Source organism: Mus musculus, chromosome 9 (genome assembly GCF_000001635.26).
Source record: "Mus musculus strain C57BL/6J chromosome 9, GRCm38.p6 C57BL/6J".
Classification (NCBI taxonomy): domain Eukaryota; kingdom Metazoa; phylum Chordata; class Mammalia; order Rodentia; family Muridae; genus Mus; species Mus musculus.
The window spans coordinates 111332447-111352785 of NC_000075.6; the positions used below are offsets into that span (position 1 = coordinate 111332447).

At 42.7% G+C, this 20339-nt stretch overlaps 1 protein-coding gene across 11 annotated transcripts in view; it reads left to right on the forward strand.

Moving 5' to 3' along the window:
• Trank1 (tetratricopeptide repeat and ankyrin repeat containing 1) overlaps positions 1-20339 on the forward strand; it is an 84493-nt gene that overhangs the window by 21164 nt on the left and 42990 nt on the right. For 6 of the 11 annotated variants that reach the window (XR_379871.4, XR_379872.3, XM_006512160.4 and 3 more), the window contains exons 2-9: positions 1252-1378; positions 10649-10799; positions 12384-12410; positions 12949-13067; positions 15020-15106; positions 15342-15480; positions 16830-16961; positions 19628-19798. Coding sequence is in view for 8 of the 11 variants with exons in the window: in XM_006512160.4 (XP_006512223.1) it covers positions 1252-1378; positions 10649-10799; positions 12384-12410; positions 12949-13067; positions 15020-15106; positions 15342-15480; positions 16830-16961; positions 19628-19798 (953 nt within the window). In the remaining 3 variants the exon portion in view is untranslated. The remainder of the gene's footprint in view (positions 1-1251; positions 1379-10648; positions 10800-12383; positions 12411-12948; positions 13068-15019; positions 15107-15341; positions 15481-16829; positions 16962-19627; positions 19799-20339) is intronic. The other 5 variants (XR_003947933.1, NM_001164659.1, XM_017313432.2 and 2 more) reach the window with 4 other exon arrangements.

The following is a 20339-nucleotide window of genomic DNA, read 5'->3' on the forward strand; positions in this document are numbered from 1 at the left end:
GGAAATAAAGATTAGAGTAGCAATAATAGATGAATGAAGGTATAAAAAATAATTGTATCTATTAAAATAAATAACCATGTAAAAAATTTGCTTTTGGAAATCTTGCTTGGTTCTGAATTAACTTTATGATACTAAAAGCACATGGTGACCAGCATAATTGCTATATTAATTTCCTGTGACATATTACTACACACTAGTGTTTTAAGACTACAGATGTATTCTCTTATGGTTCTGGAGCCCAGAGGTCTGGGGTTAGTAGGGCTGCTGCTTTCCTGGGTGGAGGGAGACGGGAGAGCTCTGAGAGGAAGCAATGTGTTTCTCCTACAGGTAGGAGTCATTGTGCAGTGGAGGTTTCCCTCTTCCAAAGCCTTTTCCATTTCGTGAGTGATATTCTAGGATTGGCTTTTCTTCCCCTTTGTCTTTGCTAACTCTCTGCTGCTGACCTCCCCGTGCCTCCTGTGTGTTTCTGGGCTGTATCCTTTCACTTGAGAAGATGGTTGTGCAGTTAATGAAGGCAGACATGCAGAAGGTTGACAATGGGAAAGGTAACAGAGATGGCTTTTGCTGTTCTTTGTTGTTGTTGTTGTTTTATAAGAAATGGATATATATGCCTAGTGACTTGTTTTCACACTTTTAAAATGAAAAGGAAGCCCCAAGTCTTGTTTTCTCCCTCTGTGTGTCTAACATTCCAGTGGCACTTGTCTTCCCTTTGACCCACACAATGGGTACAATACCCTGGAGTTCCCTGCTTATAGAGCCTGCCTCCAAGCCTGCAGAGCCCATTTCTACAGCCAGCTTCCAGGAGACTGTAATCATGGATCCTGAGAGGATATGGTGTGTATGTGGAATGGGCCATGCCACATCTGCATTTTTTGAAGCCTTGGCAGGAATGCCATCCCATCCCCATCTTCATGCCATCATCAGCTTTACGTTTTCTCCAGTGTAATTTTACATTTCCTCTCTACAAATATAAAAATATTTGTATTGATTGGTGTGGGATGGAATTAAGATGTCGAAACCATTTGTCAATTTAAAAAGTGTGAGCAGAATATTTGGGAGCAAGAAGCAGGTTTGTACATTGTAAAGGGCCCCGTCCTTTTAGGGGGTTAAGAGGACAGATTTTATATGCATATCAGAGATTTCCTGCTAACCGCTCTGCCTGGTGACAGCGGTCAGTTCCAGAGTCAGGCCCTTGAGGACTGTGCCTTTGCAGAATGATGGCTTTATTGGTGGCTGGTTTGTTCTTCACAGGACTCCTCCTCGGGAACTGGCTATGCTGCTGTGCAACAAATCCAATGCATTTTACAACCTCGGGAAATGGAACGAGGCTTTTCTTGCTGCCAAGGAGTGTCTCCAATGGGACCCAACCTATGTGAAGGTATGGGAGGGTGGCTGCTTCCCTCTTCCTCCTCTTGATTTGATTGCTTTTTTTTTTCCTCCTTGTCAAAGTGGATATTCTAGAAATGCTTCCCCTTGAACGCACTTGCTCTTCTGAGGTCCATGGGCTGGGGGAGCCTTCCCTCCAGAGGAGCTAAGAGCAGGATAGTGAGTGTTGACACATGCTGCTGGGAGAGTGGGGCCTGACTGCCTGGTAGCTGGAGCTCAGTGAGAGGCGGGAGGAGCTCACTTAGACCTGAAGTAGTTAGACACAGATGCTTCATCTGCAGGTGGTCTTTGCTATCAGCAAACTTTATTTTTAGCAAAGCTTTCAGATGGCAGTTCAGTAGAAATCAAACCCTTTTAGGGGAACAGGGAAGTTTGGAGCCCAGAAAGACCCTGTAAGGCTGTAAACAAAGGTCAGTAAATGGTGTGTGTGTGTGTGTGTGTGTGTGTGTGTGTGTGTGTGTGTGTGTTTCTTTAGACCTGCCTGGGACTCACTATATACTAGATTAGCCTTGACCTCAGAGAGATCAAGATGCCTGTCTCTGCCTCCTGGGTGCTGGGATTAAAGGCGTGCACCACCACTCTTCCTGGTCTGGCAAGCACTGCTGCTTTTTCATCTGAAACGTCCTGAATGCCCACCCTGTAAGGCATTGGTGTTTCAGGACACACAAAAGGAGTGAGAGACATCGTCTCAGACCTTGAGTGTGTCATACTCAGACTAAGAGAAGAATAACATGGAAGTACCGAGACAGTGAAGTGTTAAATTAGTGATCTGGGTAATGGAGAAAGACTCTCCCATAAAGTGGGAAAACACTGGACATCAGCTTTTCTGTCACATGCTCTGATGTGCACCAGATTCTAGCTCTCAGCTCATGGTCCTAGGGCTGCAAGACTAAGGAGAGACTGAACAAAATTGTTGGCAGCAGAACACAAGGAGAAGAGGCGGGGAGGCTGGAGCTACAAATGACTCAAATACTGGGAGAGAGGCTTGACTATTTAGAATTATATGTAGGCACTGACCCTTATACATGCTAGGGATGCACTCCTCTACCGACCTACATTCCTTAGAAGGTGGATACTGTACAAGTCACTGAGCTTGAAAATTGCAAGGACACTTCTGAGAATTCTTCTCAAGGGCATGCCAGGGTTGGGAGTAGTTGGCCCACATGCAGTCCTGCTGTTCTGCCTGTGGTCTCAGCATCTGACTAATGCTCCCAGTTTTCCTGTGAGCTTATCCACCCAGTCCTGATGGCACAGCAACCGCAGCCACTCCTCCAGCTTCCCTGGAGCTCCCAGGTGTCTCCCCCTCCACCCTCACTGTTCTCTGTAGCAGAGAAAAAGGCTAAGTCCTTTCAGTTCAGTGGCTGGAGCCCAGGGGAAGTAAACTGAGGAAACAAGAGTACATTTTAGTCCTTGATTTTTTTTTTAAATGAGGATTTTCTATAAGATTCTAATGAAGGGGACAAGCCTGGAAGTTTATGTCTTCTCCTCTCTCTCTCTCTCTCTCTCTCTCTCTCTCTCTCTCTCTCTCTCTCTCTCATCTCACTTTGCTTTTCAAGCCCTGGCTGTTCTGGAACACACACAGATCTGCCTGCTTCTGCCTCCACTGGGGTTAAGGGTTAAGCGTGTGCACTGCCACCGCCCAGCATAGTTTATGACATTTTTAAAACAGTAGTGAAGTACAAGGGAAGGGAACCTTAGGTTGTAGGGCCTGCAACTTGTATGCGGAAACAAATAGAAAGAGCTGTTTCAGGAAGAAGGGTTGTGCGTGCTCCCCTCAGGGCTGATGATGCTCCAAAAGTTCCTTCTCATGAGGGCGTTTATGGTATTGACCTCCCAGGAGATCCTGCGTGCAGTGAGTTGGAGAAGGAAGGCTTTTTGTTCTGCCTCTTTTGATTCACAAATGCCTTCCTCTTAAGGTAATCTTTATGCCAAGGCAGCCTGCTTTGGGATAGTATATTCCCATACTCTTCTCCCTGAAGAATAAAAGATGGGATTTTTAGACCTGAGGAAAAAAAAATCAATGGAAAGTTCTGTGCTTGGAGAAACAAACAAACAAATAAACAACACAGTACAAATGTAGTTTTCCCTCTTTTTTCAAGTTGTTACCTGAGCTTTTTAGATGTGCAGAGAAAGGTTAGTTCAGATCAATAGATACTGAGAAATCCAAGGTTGAGTTGGATTTCTAAATGCTTGATTTTGCGTGAACCCAGGTTGTGAATATTTCTGTTAACTCTGACAGCAGTCTTGGTGTGTCCCTGCCACTGCAGGTGACTAAAACTGGGGAAGGCAGTGCCCTCTTACTCTTATGAGAAGTCCTGCACACACACATATGTATGTTATATGTATATATATATATTATACACACACATACAACCAGACCATTCTGCCTCTTAAATATTGCTTATTATATATTTTGTTTGTGTGTATGTGTGTGTGTGTGTGTGTGTGTGTGTGTGTGTGTGTGTGTGTTGGAGGTGTGATTGTGCCTTAACTTGTGGGAGTTGGTTCTCTCCTTCTTCTTGTGGGTCTTGGACCTGAGTCCGGGTCATCAGGCTTGGCAGTGAGTGCCTTTGCTCCCTTAGCTGTCTTGTTGGCTCATCTCCCTCTTAGTTGTAATTTTCTTCTCTTTAGGAAAGACACAGTTTTTGCCTCTTGTTCCTGTAGTTTATAATAGAGAGCTCAGTAGTACTTAGTGTTTGTCAGTGCAGAGTTTTCTTACATACCAGTGAGCATTGTGTTTACTTTGAGTAAAAGGAACAAGAAATAACTTCTGTGCTTACACAGAAATCTCACTCTTTTTCTGAACACCAGTCTTAGGACACTTCTCATGCTTCTGCTGTCCAGACGGTGATTAGCACCAGGGACAGTAAGCAGCCTGCTTCCCTTCCTCTCTGTCACACTCAGTGTTACAGAGGTTTTACAGTTGAACATGATTACATACTTTTTTTTAAGTTTATGAGTATTCCTTGATTTGGGGATGGGCTTGCATGCCTAGTTTATTTGGTGTGACCGACCCAGGGCTACATGTGTACCCTGGATAGTGGAAGGGTTTCTTCTTAGGGTTAAGTTTCATTGGCTGGAGTTTAAAGTGATTACATACTTTCTTAACAGGTAAGATGCATCGTATATTGTGATGCACACAGTATATTGTGGGAAGCCTGTGCCTAGTGCTTGTTAGAAGCTCTCCTTGGGACTGGGGACTCAGTGGGGAAAGTGCTTGCTCAGCCAGCATAGAGAACTCAGTGTGGAATTCTCTGCCCACATGCTTGTAACCCCAGCACTGGTTGGAGGGAGAGCTACGTGGATCCTGAGGGCTGGCTGGCTAGCTGCAAGATTTTGCTGAAAGGACTCAGATATGGCTGTCTCTTGTGAGACTATGCCGGGGCCTAGCAAACACAGAAGTGGATGCTCACAGTCAGCTATTGGATGGATCACAGGGCCCCCAATGGAGGAGCTAGAGAAAGTACCCAAGGAGCTAAAGGGAACTGCAACCCTATAGGTGGAACAACAATATGAACTAACCAATACCCCCCCTCCCCCGAGCTCGTGTCTCTAGCTGCATATGAATGAGAAGATGGCCTAGTCGGCCATCAGTGGAAAGAGAGGCCCATTGGTTGTGCAAACTTTATATGCCCCAGTACAGGGGAACAAAGGCCATCAATGGAAAGAGAGGCCCATTGGTTGTGCAAACTTTATATGCCAGGGCCAAAAAGTGGGAGTGGGTAGGTAGGGGAATGGGTGGGGGAGTATGTGGGGGACTTTGGGATAGCATTGGAAATGTAAATGAAATAAATACCCAATTAAAAAAAAATAAAAAAAAGAAAGCTCAGCAGACTTGTAGCTTGGTCTCCATGTGGGTCCCTTGACAACTTGAACAGAGGCTCTTCCTAAAGCTGTAGCTTGACTGTGGAATCCATTCCCCAACACAGCTGCCTTCTCTGTCCTCAGTGAGAGAAGAAATGCCGAGCCTCCCAGAGACTTGATGTGCTTGGAGGAAACCTATGGGGCTCCCCAACCTCTCAGAAGAGAATGGGAAGGGGGTGGGAGGAGGGTCTCAGTGAGAGGGGACTGGGAGGGGCGGTGCTTGGTATGTTAATTAATTTATTAATTTTTAAAAAGCTTGTGGCTCAGCAACAGACCTTGTCATTAGATGATTGGTTTTTTAAAAATATTTTTATTAGGTATTTTCCTCATTTTCATTTTCAATGCTATCCCAAAAGTCCCCCATACCCTCCCCCAACTCCCTTACCCACCCACTCCCACTTTTTGGCCCTGGCATTCCCCTGTGCTGGGGCATATAAAGTTTGCAAGTCCAATGGGCCTCTCTTTCCACTGATGGCCAACTAGGCCATCTTTTGATACATATGCAGCTAGAGTCAAGAGCTCCGGGTACTGGTTAGTTCATGGTAGTACAGCTTTAGGTCAGGCATGGTGATTCTACCAGAGGTTCTTTTATCCTTGAGAAGAGTTTTTGCTATCCTAGGTTTTTTGTTATTCCAGATGAATCTGCTGATTGCCCTTTCTAATTCGTTGAAGAATTGAGTTGGAATTTTGATGGGGATTGCATTGTAGATTGCTTTTGGCAAGATAGCCATTTTTACTATATTGATCCTGCCAATCCATGAGCATGGGAGATCTTTCCATCTTCTGAGGTCTTCTTTAATTTCTTTCTTCAGAGAATTGAAGTTCTTATCATACAGATCTTTCACTTCCTTAGTTAGAGTCACACCAAGGTATTTTATATTATTTGTGACTATTGAGAAGGGTGTTGTTTCCCTAATTTCTTTCTCAGCCTGTTTATCCTTTGTGTACAGAAAGGCCATTGACTTGTTTGAGTTAATTTTATATCCAGCTACTTCATTGAAGCTGTTTATCAGGCTTAGGAGTTCTCTGGTGGAATTTTTAGGGTCACTTATATATACCCTCATATCATCTGCAAAAAGTGATATTTTGACTTCTTCCTTTCCAATTTGTATCCCCTTGATCTCCTTTTGTTGTCTAATTGCTCTGACTAGGACTTCAAGTACAATGTTGAGTAGGTAGGGAGAGAGTGGACAGCCTTGTCTAGTCCCTGATTTTAGTGGGATTGCTTCCAGCTTCTCACCGTTTACTTTGATGTTGGCTACTGGTTTGCTGTAGATTGCTTTTATTATGGTTAGGTATGGGCCTTGAATTCCTGATCTTTCCAAGACTTTTATCATAAATGGGTGTTGGATTTTGTCAAATGTTTTCTCCGCATCTAACGAGATGATCATGTGGTTTTTGTCTTTGAGTTTGTTTATATACTGGATTACGTTGATGGATTTCCGTATATTGAACCATCCCTGCATCCCTGGGATGAAACCTACTTGGTCAGGATGGATGATTGTTTTGATGTGTCCTTGGATTCGGTTAGCGAGAACTTTATTGAGGATTTTTGCATCGATATTCATAAGGGAAATTGGTCTGAAGTTCTCTATCTTTGTTGGGTCTTTTTGTGGTTTAGGTATAAGAATAATTGTGGCTTCATAGAAAGAGTTGGGTAGAATACCTTCTGCTTCTATTTTGTGGAATAGTTTGTGAAGAACTGGGATTAGATATTCTTTGAAGGTCTGATAGAACTCTGCACTAAACCCATCTGGTCCTGGGTTATTTTTGGTTGGGAGACTATTAATGACTGCTTCTATTTCTTTAGGGGATATAGGACTGTTTAGATCATTAACCTGATCTTGATTTAACTTTGGTACCTGGTATCTGTCTAGAAACTTGTCCATTTCATCCAGGTTCTCCAGTTTTGTTGAGTATAGCCTTTTGTAGAAGGATCTGATGGTGTTTTGGATTTCTTCAGGATCTGTTGTTATGTCTCCCTTTTCATTTCTAATTTTGTTAATTAGGATGCTTTCCCTGTGCCCTCTAGTGAGTCTGGCTAAGGGTTTATCTATCTTGTTGATTTTCTCAAAGAACCAGCTCCTCAATTGGTTGATTCTTTGAATAGTTCTTGTTTCCACTTGGTTGATTTCGCCCCTGAGTTTGATTATTTCCTGCCGTCTATTCCTCTTGGGTGAATTTGCTTCCTTTTGTTCTAGAGCTTTTAGGTGTGTTGTCAAGCTGCTAATGTGTGCTCTCTCTAGTTTCTTTTTTGAGGCACTCAGAGCTATGAGTTTCCCTCTTAGAAATGCTTTCATTGTGTCCCATAAGTTTGGATATGTTGTGGCTTCATTTTCATTAAACTCCAAAAAGCCCTTGATTTCTTTCTTAATTCCTTCCTTGACCAAGGTATCATTGAGAAGAGTGTTGTTCAGTTTCCACGTGAATGTTGGATTTCTATTATTTATTTTGTTATTGAAGATCAGCCTTAGTCCATGGTGATCTGATAGGATGCATGGGACAATTTCAATATTTTTGTATATGTTGAGGCTTGTTTTGTGACCAATTATGTGGTCAATTTTGGAGAAGGTACCATGAGGTGCTGAGAAGAAGGTATATCCTTTTGTCTTAGGATAAAATGTTCTGTAGATATCTGTTAGATCCATTTGTTTCATAACTTCTGTTAGTTTCACTGTGTCCCTGTTTAGTTTCTGTTTCCATGATCTGTCCATTGGTGAAAGTGGTGTGTTGAAGTCTCCCACTATTATTGTGTGAGGTGCAATGTGTGCTTTGAGCTTTACTAAAGTTTCTTTAATGAATGTGGCTGCCCTTGTATTTGGAGCATAGATATTCAGAATTGAGAGTTCCTCTTGGAGGATTTTACCTTTGATGAGTATGAAGTGCCCCTCCTTGTCTTTTTTGATGACTTTGGGTTGGAGGTTGATTTTATTAGATATTAGAGTGGCTACTCCAGTTTTATTAGATATTAGAATGGCTACTCCAGCTTGTTTCTTCATACCATTTGCTTGGAAAATTGTTTTCCAGCCTTTCATTCTGAGGTCGTGTCTATCTTTTTCTCTGAGATGAGTTTCCTGTAAGCAGCAAAAAGTTGGGTCCTGTTTGTGTAGCCAGTCTGTTAGTCTATGTCTTTGTATTGGGGAGTTGAGTCCATTGATATTAAGAGATACTAAGGAAAAGTAATTGTTGCTTCCTTTTATTTTTGTTGTTAGAGTTGGCATTCTGTTCTTGTGCCTGTCTTCTTTTAGGTTTGTTGAGGGATTACCTTTTTGCTTTTTCTAGGATGTGGTTTCCGTCCTTGTATTGTTTTTTTTTTTTCCTGTTGTTATCCTTTGAAGGACTGGATTCATGGAAAGATCCTGTGTGAATTTGGTTTTGTTGTGGAATACTTTGGTTTCTCTATCTATGGTAATTGAAAGTTTGGCTGGGTATAGTAACTGGGCTGGAATTTGTGTTCTCTTAGTGTCTGTATAACATCTGTCCAGGCTCTTCTGGCTTTCATAGTCTCTGGTGAAAAATCTGGTGTAATTCTGATAGGCTTGCCTTTATATGTTACTTGACCTTTTTCCCTTACTGCTTTTAGTATTCTGTCTTTATTTAGTGCATTTGTTGTTCTGATTATTATGTGTCGGAAGGAATTCCTTTTCTGGTCCAGTCTATTTGGAGTTCTGTAGGCTTCTTGTATGTTCATGGGCATCTCTTTCTTTAGGTTTGGGAAGTTTTCTTCTATGATTTTATTGAAGATATTTGCTGGTCCTTTGAGTTGAAAATCTTCATTCTCATCTACTCCTATTATTCGTAGGTTTGGTCTTCTCATTGTGTCCTGGATTTCCTGGATGTTTTGAGTTAGGATCTTTTTGCATTTTGCATTTTCTTTGATTGTTGTGCCGATGTTCTCTATGGAATCTTCTGCACCTGAGATTCTCTCTTCCATCTCTTGTATTCTGTTGCTGATGCTCGCATCTATGGTTCCAGATTTCTTTCCTAGGGTTTCTATCTCTAGCGTTGCCTCACTTTGGGTTTTCTTTATTGTGTCTACTTCCCTTTTTAGGTCTTGGATGGTTTTATTCAATTTCATCACCTGTTTGGTTGTGTTTTCCTGCAATTCTTTAAGGGATTTTTGCACTTCCTCTTTAATGTCTTCTACCTGTTTAGCAGTGTTCTGTATTTCTTTAAGCGAGTTATTAAAGTCCTTCTTGATGTCCTCTACCATCATCATGAGATAAGCTTTTAAATCCGGGTCTAGCTTTTTGGGTGTGTTGGGGTGCCCTGGACTAGGTGAAGTGGGAGTGCTGGGTTCTGATGATGGTGAGTGGTCTAGGTTTCTGTTAGTAAGATTCTTTCGCCATCTGGTAATCTCTGGAGTTAGTTGTTATAGTTGTCTCTGTTTAGAGATTGTTCTTCTGGTGATTCTGTTACCCTCTATCAGCAGACCTGGGAGACTAGCTCTCTCCTCTGAGTTTCAGTGGTCAGAGCACTCTCTGCAGGGAAGCTCTCCTCTTACAGGGAAGGTGCACAGATATCTGGCATTTGGACCTCCCTCCTGGCCGAAGATGAAGGCCCAAAACAGGACCTTTCCCAGAAGCTGTGTTGCTTTGGCCTGTCACAGAAGCTGTTAGGTTCTGTAGTGCACACTCTCACCTGTGCAGACTACTTTCGGCAGAGTCCCAGAACCAAGATGGCCCCCGCTGATCCTGAGGCAAAAGCCTCCCGGGCTGGGCGGACACCTGTCCTCTGGCCGGGAAGGTGGTCAGATGTCTGGAGCTCGAAAAGGGCGCTGCCTCAGAAGCTCTGTGGCTCCCGCCTGTCCCAGAAGCTGTCAGCTTCTGTGTGCACACTCTCACCTGTGCAGACTACTTTCGGTGGAGTCCCGGAACCAAGATCCAGATGATTGGTTAAATGAGGTCAGAAAAGTATGTCCAAGGAGAGAGCCAAGGTCAGAATTTTGTTGAGAATAAAATGTAAATTTGTTAAACTATAAAAAGAGGTCATGGTAAGTTCTAAATGAATGAATTTATGAGTAATTGAAATGTTATGTTATGTTTTCATAAAAATATTTTTAAACAAAAAAAAAAAGCAAGATGGAGGGCTAGAGAGATGGCTCAGCAGTAAAGAACACTGACTGTTCTTCCAGAGGTCATGAGTTCAATCCCAGCAACCACATGGTGGCTCATGTACATGCATGCACAAACACACACACACACACACACACACACACACCCCTACACACACAAGCACCCATGGGGCAGTGAGACTCTGCACACAGTGAGACTCTTTGCACACAATGAGACTCTTTGCACACAGTGAGACTTCTGGAGTTGGATTGCTGTTTGCTTTTCTTTCCAGCAGCAGGGTAGAGGTGCTGGGAATATCTCAGCTGTCCTTTGTCCTTTTCCAGGGATACTACCGAGCTGGTTATTCCTTGCTGCATTTGCTCCAGCCTTATGAAGCTGCTCGGATGTTTTTTGAGGGTCTACGACTTTTGCAGAGAAGCCCAGACCAACTGCAGGTTCCTGATTTTCTTGTTGGGATCTTCACAACGATGAGCAGTAAGTCAAACTGAAGAAAAATACTTTAAGTCCTTGTTATTTACCCCAAAAGCCTATGAGAAAATTACTCCAGAGTGTTCTTTTGGGGCTAATGTATTCAGATGGAATGAGACTGGTCTTATGGAAAACATTTTGGAAGCTTCAATGTCTTGTGCCTTTGTAAAACCAGCAAAGTCCTATTATTCTCATGACTTAAAGCATTTGGAGTCATGTTTTATAACCTGTAAGTTTTCCTTATCACTGGTTAGAGATTTGCTTCTTATACTGCATGCCCTGGATGATTTTGTTCTTTCAAGTATTTTTCTCTAACCTGCTAAAAGTCATTCTTTTTTGTCTTAAAAAATTATTATTCTTAGTGTGTGTATATTTTCTCTCTTAAGTTTTCCAATTGTTTAGCAAGCCATCTCATTGACCCTTGTTTGCTATGAAAATAAGCTAGAGGGCTGAGGGAGGGTCCTTTGACAGCTGACAATGTATGCTTGGCAACTTAGCTGCAAAACCCCTTGCCCAAGGATCAAAGGCCTTACATACTCATCCCATGAGGGCTCAGAGGGGACCTTGTGTCTTACACTTCTTGCTGGAGGTGGTGCAGTTTACTGCCCTGACAGTAACCTTGCCTTCAGGTAGTGCGTCTATCAGATTTAAATTGCACTGACTTAACGTGTGCCACTCATGTATATTGTTCCAGGGAAAACAGCTTCTACTTTAAGGCCCACTCCTATTTCAGAGGATATAAAAAGTGACAGATACTTTAGATCACTGAGAAATGATCTTGGCTTTGAAAAGTAGGGAAACCACTGTTGCCAGCAATTGAGCTGCTCTTCACTTAGCTGTTCCTACTGCAACCATGCTCACACAACTTTTGTGGTCTGTGCTAGAGCCTTACAGACTCTGGCATGTTTGGTACAGAGAAGGATTAGTATTCAGGAAGAATGGAAAAGGGTGAGAGGTGTAGGCACAGCTGTGCCCTCCAGACAGAGAGGTGGAGAGTCTCCAGGCAGGGCACAGCTTCCTTCCTGAGAGTTGGTTCCCAGTGTCCAAGGTGGCCTGTTTCCCTCCTAATGTAATGGCCTGGTAGTTCCCAGTGCTTCCTCAGAGTCTCTGTGCACCTGTGTGAGTGCATGTGTGTGTGCACGCGCACCTTAGGGCCAGAGTTTGACAGTAGTTATCTTTCACATCTGCTGTCCACTGGCCTCTCACTGATCCAGAATGTATACTGCATGTGAGGTGCCTTGAGTGGACAGAAGAAGGTGTTGGATCTCCAAGGGCTGCAGTTATAGGTGGTTGTGAGCCACCACATGTGGGGATATGGCTGCTGAGAACAAAACTCCAGCTCCTCTGGAACACGGGGTTGTGCTCTTAACCTCTGTGCCATCTCTCCAGACTGCAACAAGACTCCTTTAGGGCATGATTTTCTCCCCAAGTACTCCTTTCTTTTGGAGAGTGAAGTAGACCTATGGCACAGTTCCTAAAATTTTAAAAGCAAATTAATGAAGTTTTACATTCTTTCATACTCTATCTCTATTTAATTTAATTATTTTATTTTATTTCATTTCATTTATTTCTTTTTACTTATCTACTTAGGTATTGGAATGTCTGACCCTGGAGGAGGTGCCGTGTTGTTCTGCTACTTAACTCTGCCTTCAACATCCCCATTTGTGTGTCTGAGAGCTGTGGTCTGGAGGACAAGGAGCCACAGTCGTTGACAGGCCCCTTGTGTTAGAAGGCGTTTTTGCCAGGAATTCTCTGCTTGCCATTCCAGGGTCAGGTTTTCATGTGTCATAGTCTCCACTGTTAAATAAACAACAGTATCTGTCACCAGAGTGAGTGCTGTAACCCATTTGGGATTCTACTTAAATAGTATTTCCTCGGTGGTTTACTTGAGAGAATAAATAGAAGCTTCTATCACTGGGCTCTGCAGGTAGAAAGCTAAGTGACGGTTAGCTTACATTATGGCATCTGACTCTTAGGGGACTGATTGTGTGGAGAAACTTAAGATAGTTGTCAGTCATAATACATTTCTACTTCGTTGGGAGTTTTCCTCCTGAGAGATTTAACTTATCATTTAACTCTGTGTGGTCTTCACTGGGGAGTCGTTCTTCAGGCTTCCCTCACTTGAAAGTTTCTAAGCTATGGAATTTTCTTTCAGGTGACTCCATTGTTTTGCAGAGTTTCTTGCCCTGCTTTGATCATATTTTCACTACTGGATTTTCAACAGAAGTGTGGCAATATGTAATACAGAAGTTGGCCAAAAAAGGATTATGGCATGTGAGTACAGGAGGTGACTCTCTTCCTAGGAAAACACACACTGTATTACATTCTTTCTTTCTTTGACACCAAGGAAATGTAATGTAGTATTTGTTTATCTTGATATCAGAATAACTTCTTAAAAACATTTCTTTAGCTGGGCAGTGGTGTTGCATGCCTTTAATCCCAGGACTTGGGAAGCAGAGGAAGGCAGATTTCTGAGTTTGAGGACAACTAGGGCTACACAGAAAAGCCTTGTCTTGGAAAAACAAAAAACAAAAAACAACCAAAAAAACCCCATTTATTTATTTATTTATTTATTTATTTATTTATTCTTTGAGTGTGGGTGTGTGCACATGCATACCTCATGCATTTGTGCTTTTGTGTGTGTATGTGTGTGTGTTGTATACAGTATATGTGATGTGTACTTCTTTGTGTGTGCATATGTGCATGCAGATGTATGTGCACATGTGCATACTTTTACTTACTTATTTATTTATTTATTAAATTTATTTACATTTCAAGTGTCATCCCTTTACCCAGTTTTCCCTCTTGGAAACCCCCTTTCCCATCCTTCCTCCCCCTGCTTCTATGAGAGTGCTCCTCCACCCACCCAGGTGGGGATTCATCCCATGTGCATACTTTTGTATGGAGGCCTGAAGGTGATGTTGAGTATCTTCCTCGATCACTCTCCACCTTATTTTGTTGAACAGGATCTGTCACTGAACCTGGAGCCCATCATTCAGATAGGCTGGTTGGCCAGTGAGCTTCAGGGATTGACCTGTCTCCTCTTGCCTCAGCTGGAGTTATAGATACCTGTTTCTGTGCCTCAATTTTTATGTGGATGCTGGGTATCTGAGCTCAGACCCTGATTCTTGCCCGACATGCACTTTATCAAGGGAGTCGTCTTTACAACTAAGGGTTTCTGTGTAGTTGTAAGAGATTGCTAACAGCTAACTGAGATCAGGGGTGTCCTGGAGGCTTTCCCTCCATTTCCTACTCAGACTGATTGTCATTTGTGTGTAAGTTACAGCATATAGAGTTAATTTTTTAGGGTTTTGCTGAGAATTTAAAAAGAATTGTTAAGGGAACCTAGTGATGATTGTAGTATGTGCTGGAGTTTTACATGTGCTAAGCACTGAATGAGCAAGTTTTCCTTCTTTTTTAATGTCTATGGTGTTTGCCTGCATGCATGTCAGTGCACTACATACTTATCTGCTACCCAGGGCTTAGTAGAGCATGTCAGAGTGTTCGATCCTTGGAACTGGAGTTACAAATAGTTATAAGGTGCCATGTGGGTGCTGGAAATTGAACCCTGGTCCTCTGGAAGAGCAACCAGTGCTTTTAACCATTGAGCCATCTCTTCAACTGTTGAGTAAAAGAGTTTTATAATAATAAGTTCAAGGGGGCAGGCCCAACATCCTAGCTGTAGTGAGACATCTTATAAAAGCCAGTCCAGCAGTCAGGACTGTAAACGCCCTAGATGCATTATCTAGGGCTAATCACAAACAGGGCCTGTGGAAGGTGGACATTAACAGTGAATCAGACTGAAAGGACCTACTAGCAAACTATGACTTTAGTCTCAGTTCCTGGGTTCCTAGTCCATTGGTGATGACATAAATGAGGAAGGGAGACTAGAGTTGTGACTCTAGGTATGGTCATGTACAGCCTGGAACTTTAAGTCTGAGTGACATCAGACTGCCCTCATCCCATCTCATGCTGCTTGATATTAGAGAATATTGTCCCTAGCAGGTTGTGAAGGGAAGTGGAAAGAACTTTGCTCACAGGCAGCCAGCAAGATAACTAGACAGAGAGACTGATTATCATGGCTCAGGCTAACAAACTTGTAGTAGCTTAAAAAGTAGATGAAGCCTGTGTTTTGATTGTTGTTAGCTCATACAATATCCTTTCTGTTCTAATAACTCATGTGGGTAATATTACTGTGCCAACCCTTTCTTGTTCTTCCTTATAAGCAGTCATTTCTACTGTTGTCAGCAAAGAAAGACAGGCTGCCAAGCAACATTCATGTCTCTGAGTTGTCACTACAAAGTCTTTTTGAGGTAAGGGGGTGATTCTAGGAATGTGACTTTATAGGAGGGAGGCCATGTCACTTGTGTTTAGGACTTCCCAACAGCTGCTTTATTGTAGATGTGCCATTCATTCTATTCTCGGGCAGAGTATAATTAATTCATGTGTTACTGGTTCAAAAATTTGTGGATGGTGGAGCTCAAGTTTAGTATCAATGTAGTAACTTCCATGAGTCTGTTAGTATATGTTGTTTTTTTTTTTCCCCAGAAGTATGTCTTCATTGGGTTTTATGAGAAACTGGAACAAGTGCCCAAGTTGGTTCAGTGGCTCGTCTCCATCGGTGCAAACATTGAAACCATAGGGCCCAACCCTCTCCATGCCCTTATGCGGCTCTGCATCCAAGCAAGTGAGTGCTCTCCCCTTCACACACCCACCTAGCTCAGAGCAGAGTTGAGCTGCTTGAAGGCAGACTAGCCAAGCGATTCAGGGCTTCAGCATATACACAACATCTTTATTTCTCCTGGCACCTAGCAGTTTCCAGAGATTCAGCTTACAAAGATATTGTATTTTTTAGAGTCTAGATAGAAGGGTAAGAATCCCTGTCCCAGATAGGGATTGGGACAGAGTAACTGTTGAGACAAAGGCAGCTTGCATGGTTCTGTCCCTCAACATGTTTTTCTTCTTGCCTTCAACTGTGTTTTGGGACTGAGCTGGGGGATCCTTGAGAAGAACATGGGCTGACACTGATACAGTTGGGTATATTGTCAAGGGCTGCATACACTCTCCCTCTCTCCTTCCCTTAGCATAGAAAGAAAAACTGTTACATGCTAGGCAAGCTGCCTGCCAGTGAGCTGCTCTCACCCTCATGCCCCTTTCTAATTTTGACATGTTTGGCTAGTTTCTTTGTCTGACTTTGAATTCATGTAATTCAGGCAGGCCTTGGATTTGTGTTCCACTTGCATTGGCCTTCAAACACCAGGGACTATAGGCATGTGCCACTAGACCTAACAGGGCCGTCATTTTTATGAAATAGACTCTTTAAAGCTTCATCATTTGGTTTTAAAAAGTTAAATATTTGAGTCTATCATTAACACACATACACTTATACCACACCAGACAGAACCTTGGGTTTTCTTGTTAGGTGTTAAGTTTGACATCTGCCTGAACCAGAGCCAAGAGAACTGTTTAGGTCTTTTAGGCTCTGTTATCTTCCCAGAGGGAATTGGGGTGGCCAGGACCTGGAGCTTAGTTTTTCCATCTTTTATTTCTGCTCCACCATTATACATTCCATACACTCGGGATTTTATACATGATACTGTCCTTCCTCTTATGCAGAGATTGGAGGATAAACATTAAAGGAAAGCCTGACTAAAAGCAGTATAATCCTGAACTCCATTTTCAAATGAAGATTAGAAAATGCCTTGTGTCCTGAAGGTCAAGACCCTGTCCTGTTGAGCACAGCTGGAGCCAGGTGCAGCTGAGGGCACAGGCTTAGCTCTTCCCTTGCCTTGCCTGCTGACTTGTTCACCCCTTTCTTCTGAGTTTCTCTCACTCAGTGAATCACAAGGGCAAGAATCCCTGTCAAGCTTCTAGGGGTCCTGACCTAAGATGATCATGAAATGCATACTCTCTTCTCCCCTTCTGGTGGAGAGTAGAAATGTGTGCTATAGGACTTTGATCCCTTAGGGGGCATACAGTTGATTTTCTTTGCTGATTTTATATAGAAAGTAATAATTGCAACTTATTTCTGCCTAGGGGAAAGTCAGCTTTTCCGGTGGGTAATGGATCAAAAGCCTGAGTGGAAAGAACACATCAACCACAGAGACGATGCTGGCTGCACTGTCCTGCATGTCGCTGCTGCCCACTTCCCAGGGTACACCAGCAGGCGTGAGTACTGTTGGCCAGTGACTGCAGACATCAGAAAACCCACACATGGCAGGCTCAGAGGACCAAACTTTCCCTTGAATTACATATGTTTGGGGGAACAGGCTCTAAGCAGGAAGGAGATGGGTGAAAGGAGAGCTACTGGCTCCTGTGCTCGGTGGACTTTAAGTGGTTTCTGGGGGGTTTAATGATTCAAGAACATAGGCTTTTGACTATACTCCTCCCTGCCCCATAGTCACCTTTACCATATGCTACAAAATGACTTTATTTATTTATTTATTTATTTATTTATTGCCAAATTTGTGTAGGCTGCCTGAGATAAACTGTAAACCAGGCAAATGACATGGTCTTCATGGTCCTTAGAACCTAACATGGGAATTACAGCCTGCCACACATGGTGCTATATTGGTCACACATAAGAGACATGGGCACAGCTGGAGAGAAGTTGGCCTTTTTAGACACTGAAGGAGGAAAGCTGGTCACTCCCATAGAGCTTTTTGATGACACTCACTTCCCCCAAACTCAGAACTATCAGTATTTGCTTTCTGTTGCTTATACAAGAACTTTTATTTTTCATCACGTGTGGTGGAACATACATTTAATCCTAGCACAGGGGAGCCAGAGTCAGGTGGATCTTTTGAATTTGAGGCCGGTCTGCTCTGCATCAAGACTGTCTCAAAGCAAACACAGGGCATTTCCCTCACAATTTCAGTGGTAATGAAGCCTCAGACAGTGGAGTGGAGGTGACGGGAGTGGTGGCGCTTTCCTAGTGAGGTGGTCACCTGAGCAGACTTGTGATCCAGGCTGGCCAAGAATCTGACAGCAAGCCACACTGGAAATAGGAACGTTTTTATTTAATTATTTTAAACAAACAAACAAACACCATGTGTGTATGTATGTGTGTGTATGTATGTATATATATGCATATATGTGTGTGTGTGTATATGTATACAATTAGAAATTATATATATATATTATTTATATATATATAATTTCTAATTGTTATTTGTGTGTGTGTATGTATAGAAGACAACTTTTGGAAGTTGATTCTATTTCTTCCACCATGGTTGAGCTAAGGTTGTCCGCCTTAGTGGCAAGTGCCTTTACCTGCTGAGTCATCTTGCTGGCTCACGCAACGCTTTTGAAAACAAGCACTGCTTAGTTTTCATGGTCCATTTGATAGCCTACAGATGGGAGGCTTTTGCCTCCTTCTTTTGTAAGCTATAATAATTGTGTGAGTGTCCTGTGCTGTGTAATGAAGTACCATCAATGTGACTTACAATGACACTCCCTCTGACACTCATTTCTAAGTTCACAGTTCTGTAGGTCAGCAATATGGCATGATGTAATTGGCTTTTCTGCTGATTTTTGGAAAGGCTGAATTCAAAGTGTTGGCTTTGGCTGTGTCTGGAATCCTAGGTCTGCTTTCAGGCATATATGGTGGAGCAGAATCTAAGATACTAGGCTAGGGTTTACTTCCTTTCTGAATTTCTACCAGAAGTTGCTCTGAGCTTCTACGTAGTCGCTCTGTGGCATCTGGTACCTTCAAAACCAGCAGAGAAGAACTTTCCGAGCATCTAGTCCCTCACATCTTTGTTTCTTTGATGATTGGTTTTCTTCTCTGATCTCCAGAACCTTGGCACTTGACATTCATATAACTAGGTCAGGCCCAACTGGATAATCTTAAGGTTAGCTGACTGGGACTTGCAGAGTCTCATTACAACAGCATCTAGATTAATATATGATGGAGTATACGGACATCATGGGTCAGGAATCTTAGGGCTTAGAATTGTGCTACTACAGCAAGAGTTTAAGTGACTAGGAAGTATAAGTTTTTATTTATTATTATTATTATTATTATTATTATTATTATTATTATTATTGTATAGTGAGGGAGGCAGCTGTGAGTACAGAGATGGTGGAGGATAGCACAGTGAGCGCTGATAGTTGTCATAGAGACGCCTTATCAGACAGTAAGCGCTAGTAAGTAGTACACAGGGGAGCGGAAGGTTAGCATTGATTTAACTCTGTACCTGTGTAAGTCCTGTGCACCCCAGGGACATAGCTGTTCCATTCTGAAAATAGTCAGCTCTATGATCACTGAGACACGCTGATGCTTGCCAGATAGGTACATCCGAGCACAAACGGAGCTGACAGCTGGGAGGTTGGGTCAGGGGAATGTAACAATGACAGCAACACAACCCTAATGCTAAAGCAATTGCTCCCTTTTCATTCTGTCACCAGACAGGTGTGTGTGTGTGTGTGTGTGTGTGCATATGTTCATATTTATTTTTATATTTCATAAATCTATGTATTTTTTCTGGAACAATATTCTGCTTCCTCTCCAGGGGATAAAGAAATCTGAAGTCACAGCTTGCTCTTATCCTTACAGCTGTAACTGTTGCCTAGTAACCAGATTCCCCCTCTCTTTGCTTGTTGCCAAGGAGAGGGGAGAAAGGTAGAGAGGAGCGCACTTCTGAACCTCTTAAGAGCTATTGTCCTTCCCACTCCACACTAGGACTCCTTGCTTTGGGGGAGTTGGGTGGACTGCACAAGGCTGTCAGTTTAGGCTGCTTCAGTAAGAGGGACCCCAGTCCTCTGAGCACTCATGGGGACTTCTCCTTATAGAAGGAGACATGAGCATCATTTCTCAATTTGGTCTGCCCTAGGACAAACTGAAGATGTGCAGATGCTGCTGAGCTTTGGAGCAGACCCTACTCTGCTAGACGGACATGCTCGGACTGTTGTGGATGTTCTGAAGAGGAACAAGAACTTCAGAGCGATTGACAAAATCAACAGTCACCTGGAAAAGCTGGCATCCAGTTCTAAGGGCCTATCAGGTACAGCTCCAATGAATTTACTTGTTGTGGGGAGGTGTTGGGAACCTGGTTCTGTGATATTAGATGTAAATTGATTTATCTTTTCTTCTGATGTGTAGGTGGAAGTGAAATTTTCCCCCTCCAGTGATCAGAAAATGTGTTTGTGTTTTTGTAAAGACAGAAAGAGATAACTCTTATAGAGAGCATCTATAAGAACATTTCTACATTTGAATAGTATGGTGACCCCCACCTCCACCATGCATGCACATGGGAAAATCATATAGAATAGGAGGCAACCAAAATTAAGCCTACTTCTCAGAAACAGTTGCTGCTGACAATTCAAAATATACTTACATCTCTATTTTTTGACTGTGATTTGGGGAGACGGCTGTGTAAGATGGAGTGGAAGGTTGTACCAGTGCCACTGCTGGGCTTGTATGGTAATGCCATTTGTACCATTTGTCTTCTATCCTTAATTCTTTAAATGTTTCCTGCTTCATCTATGGGTTGATTCTAAAATCAGAAACCAGTGGGTGGCATTTTTATGGTATTGTGGTTGTTT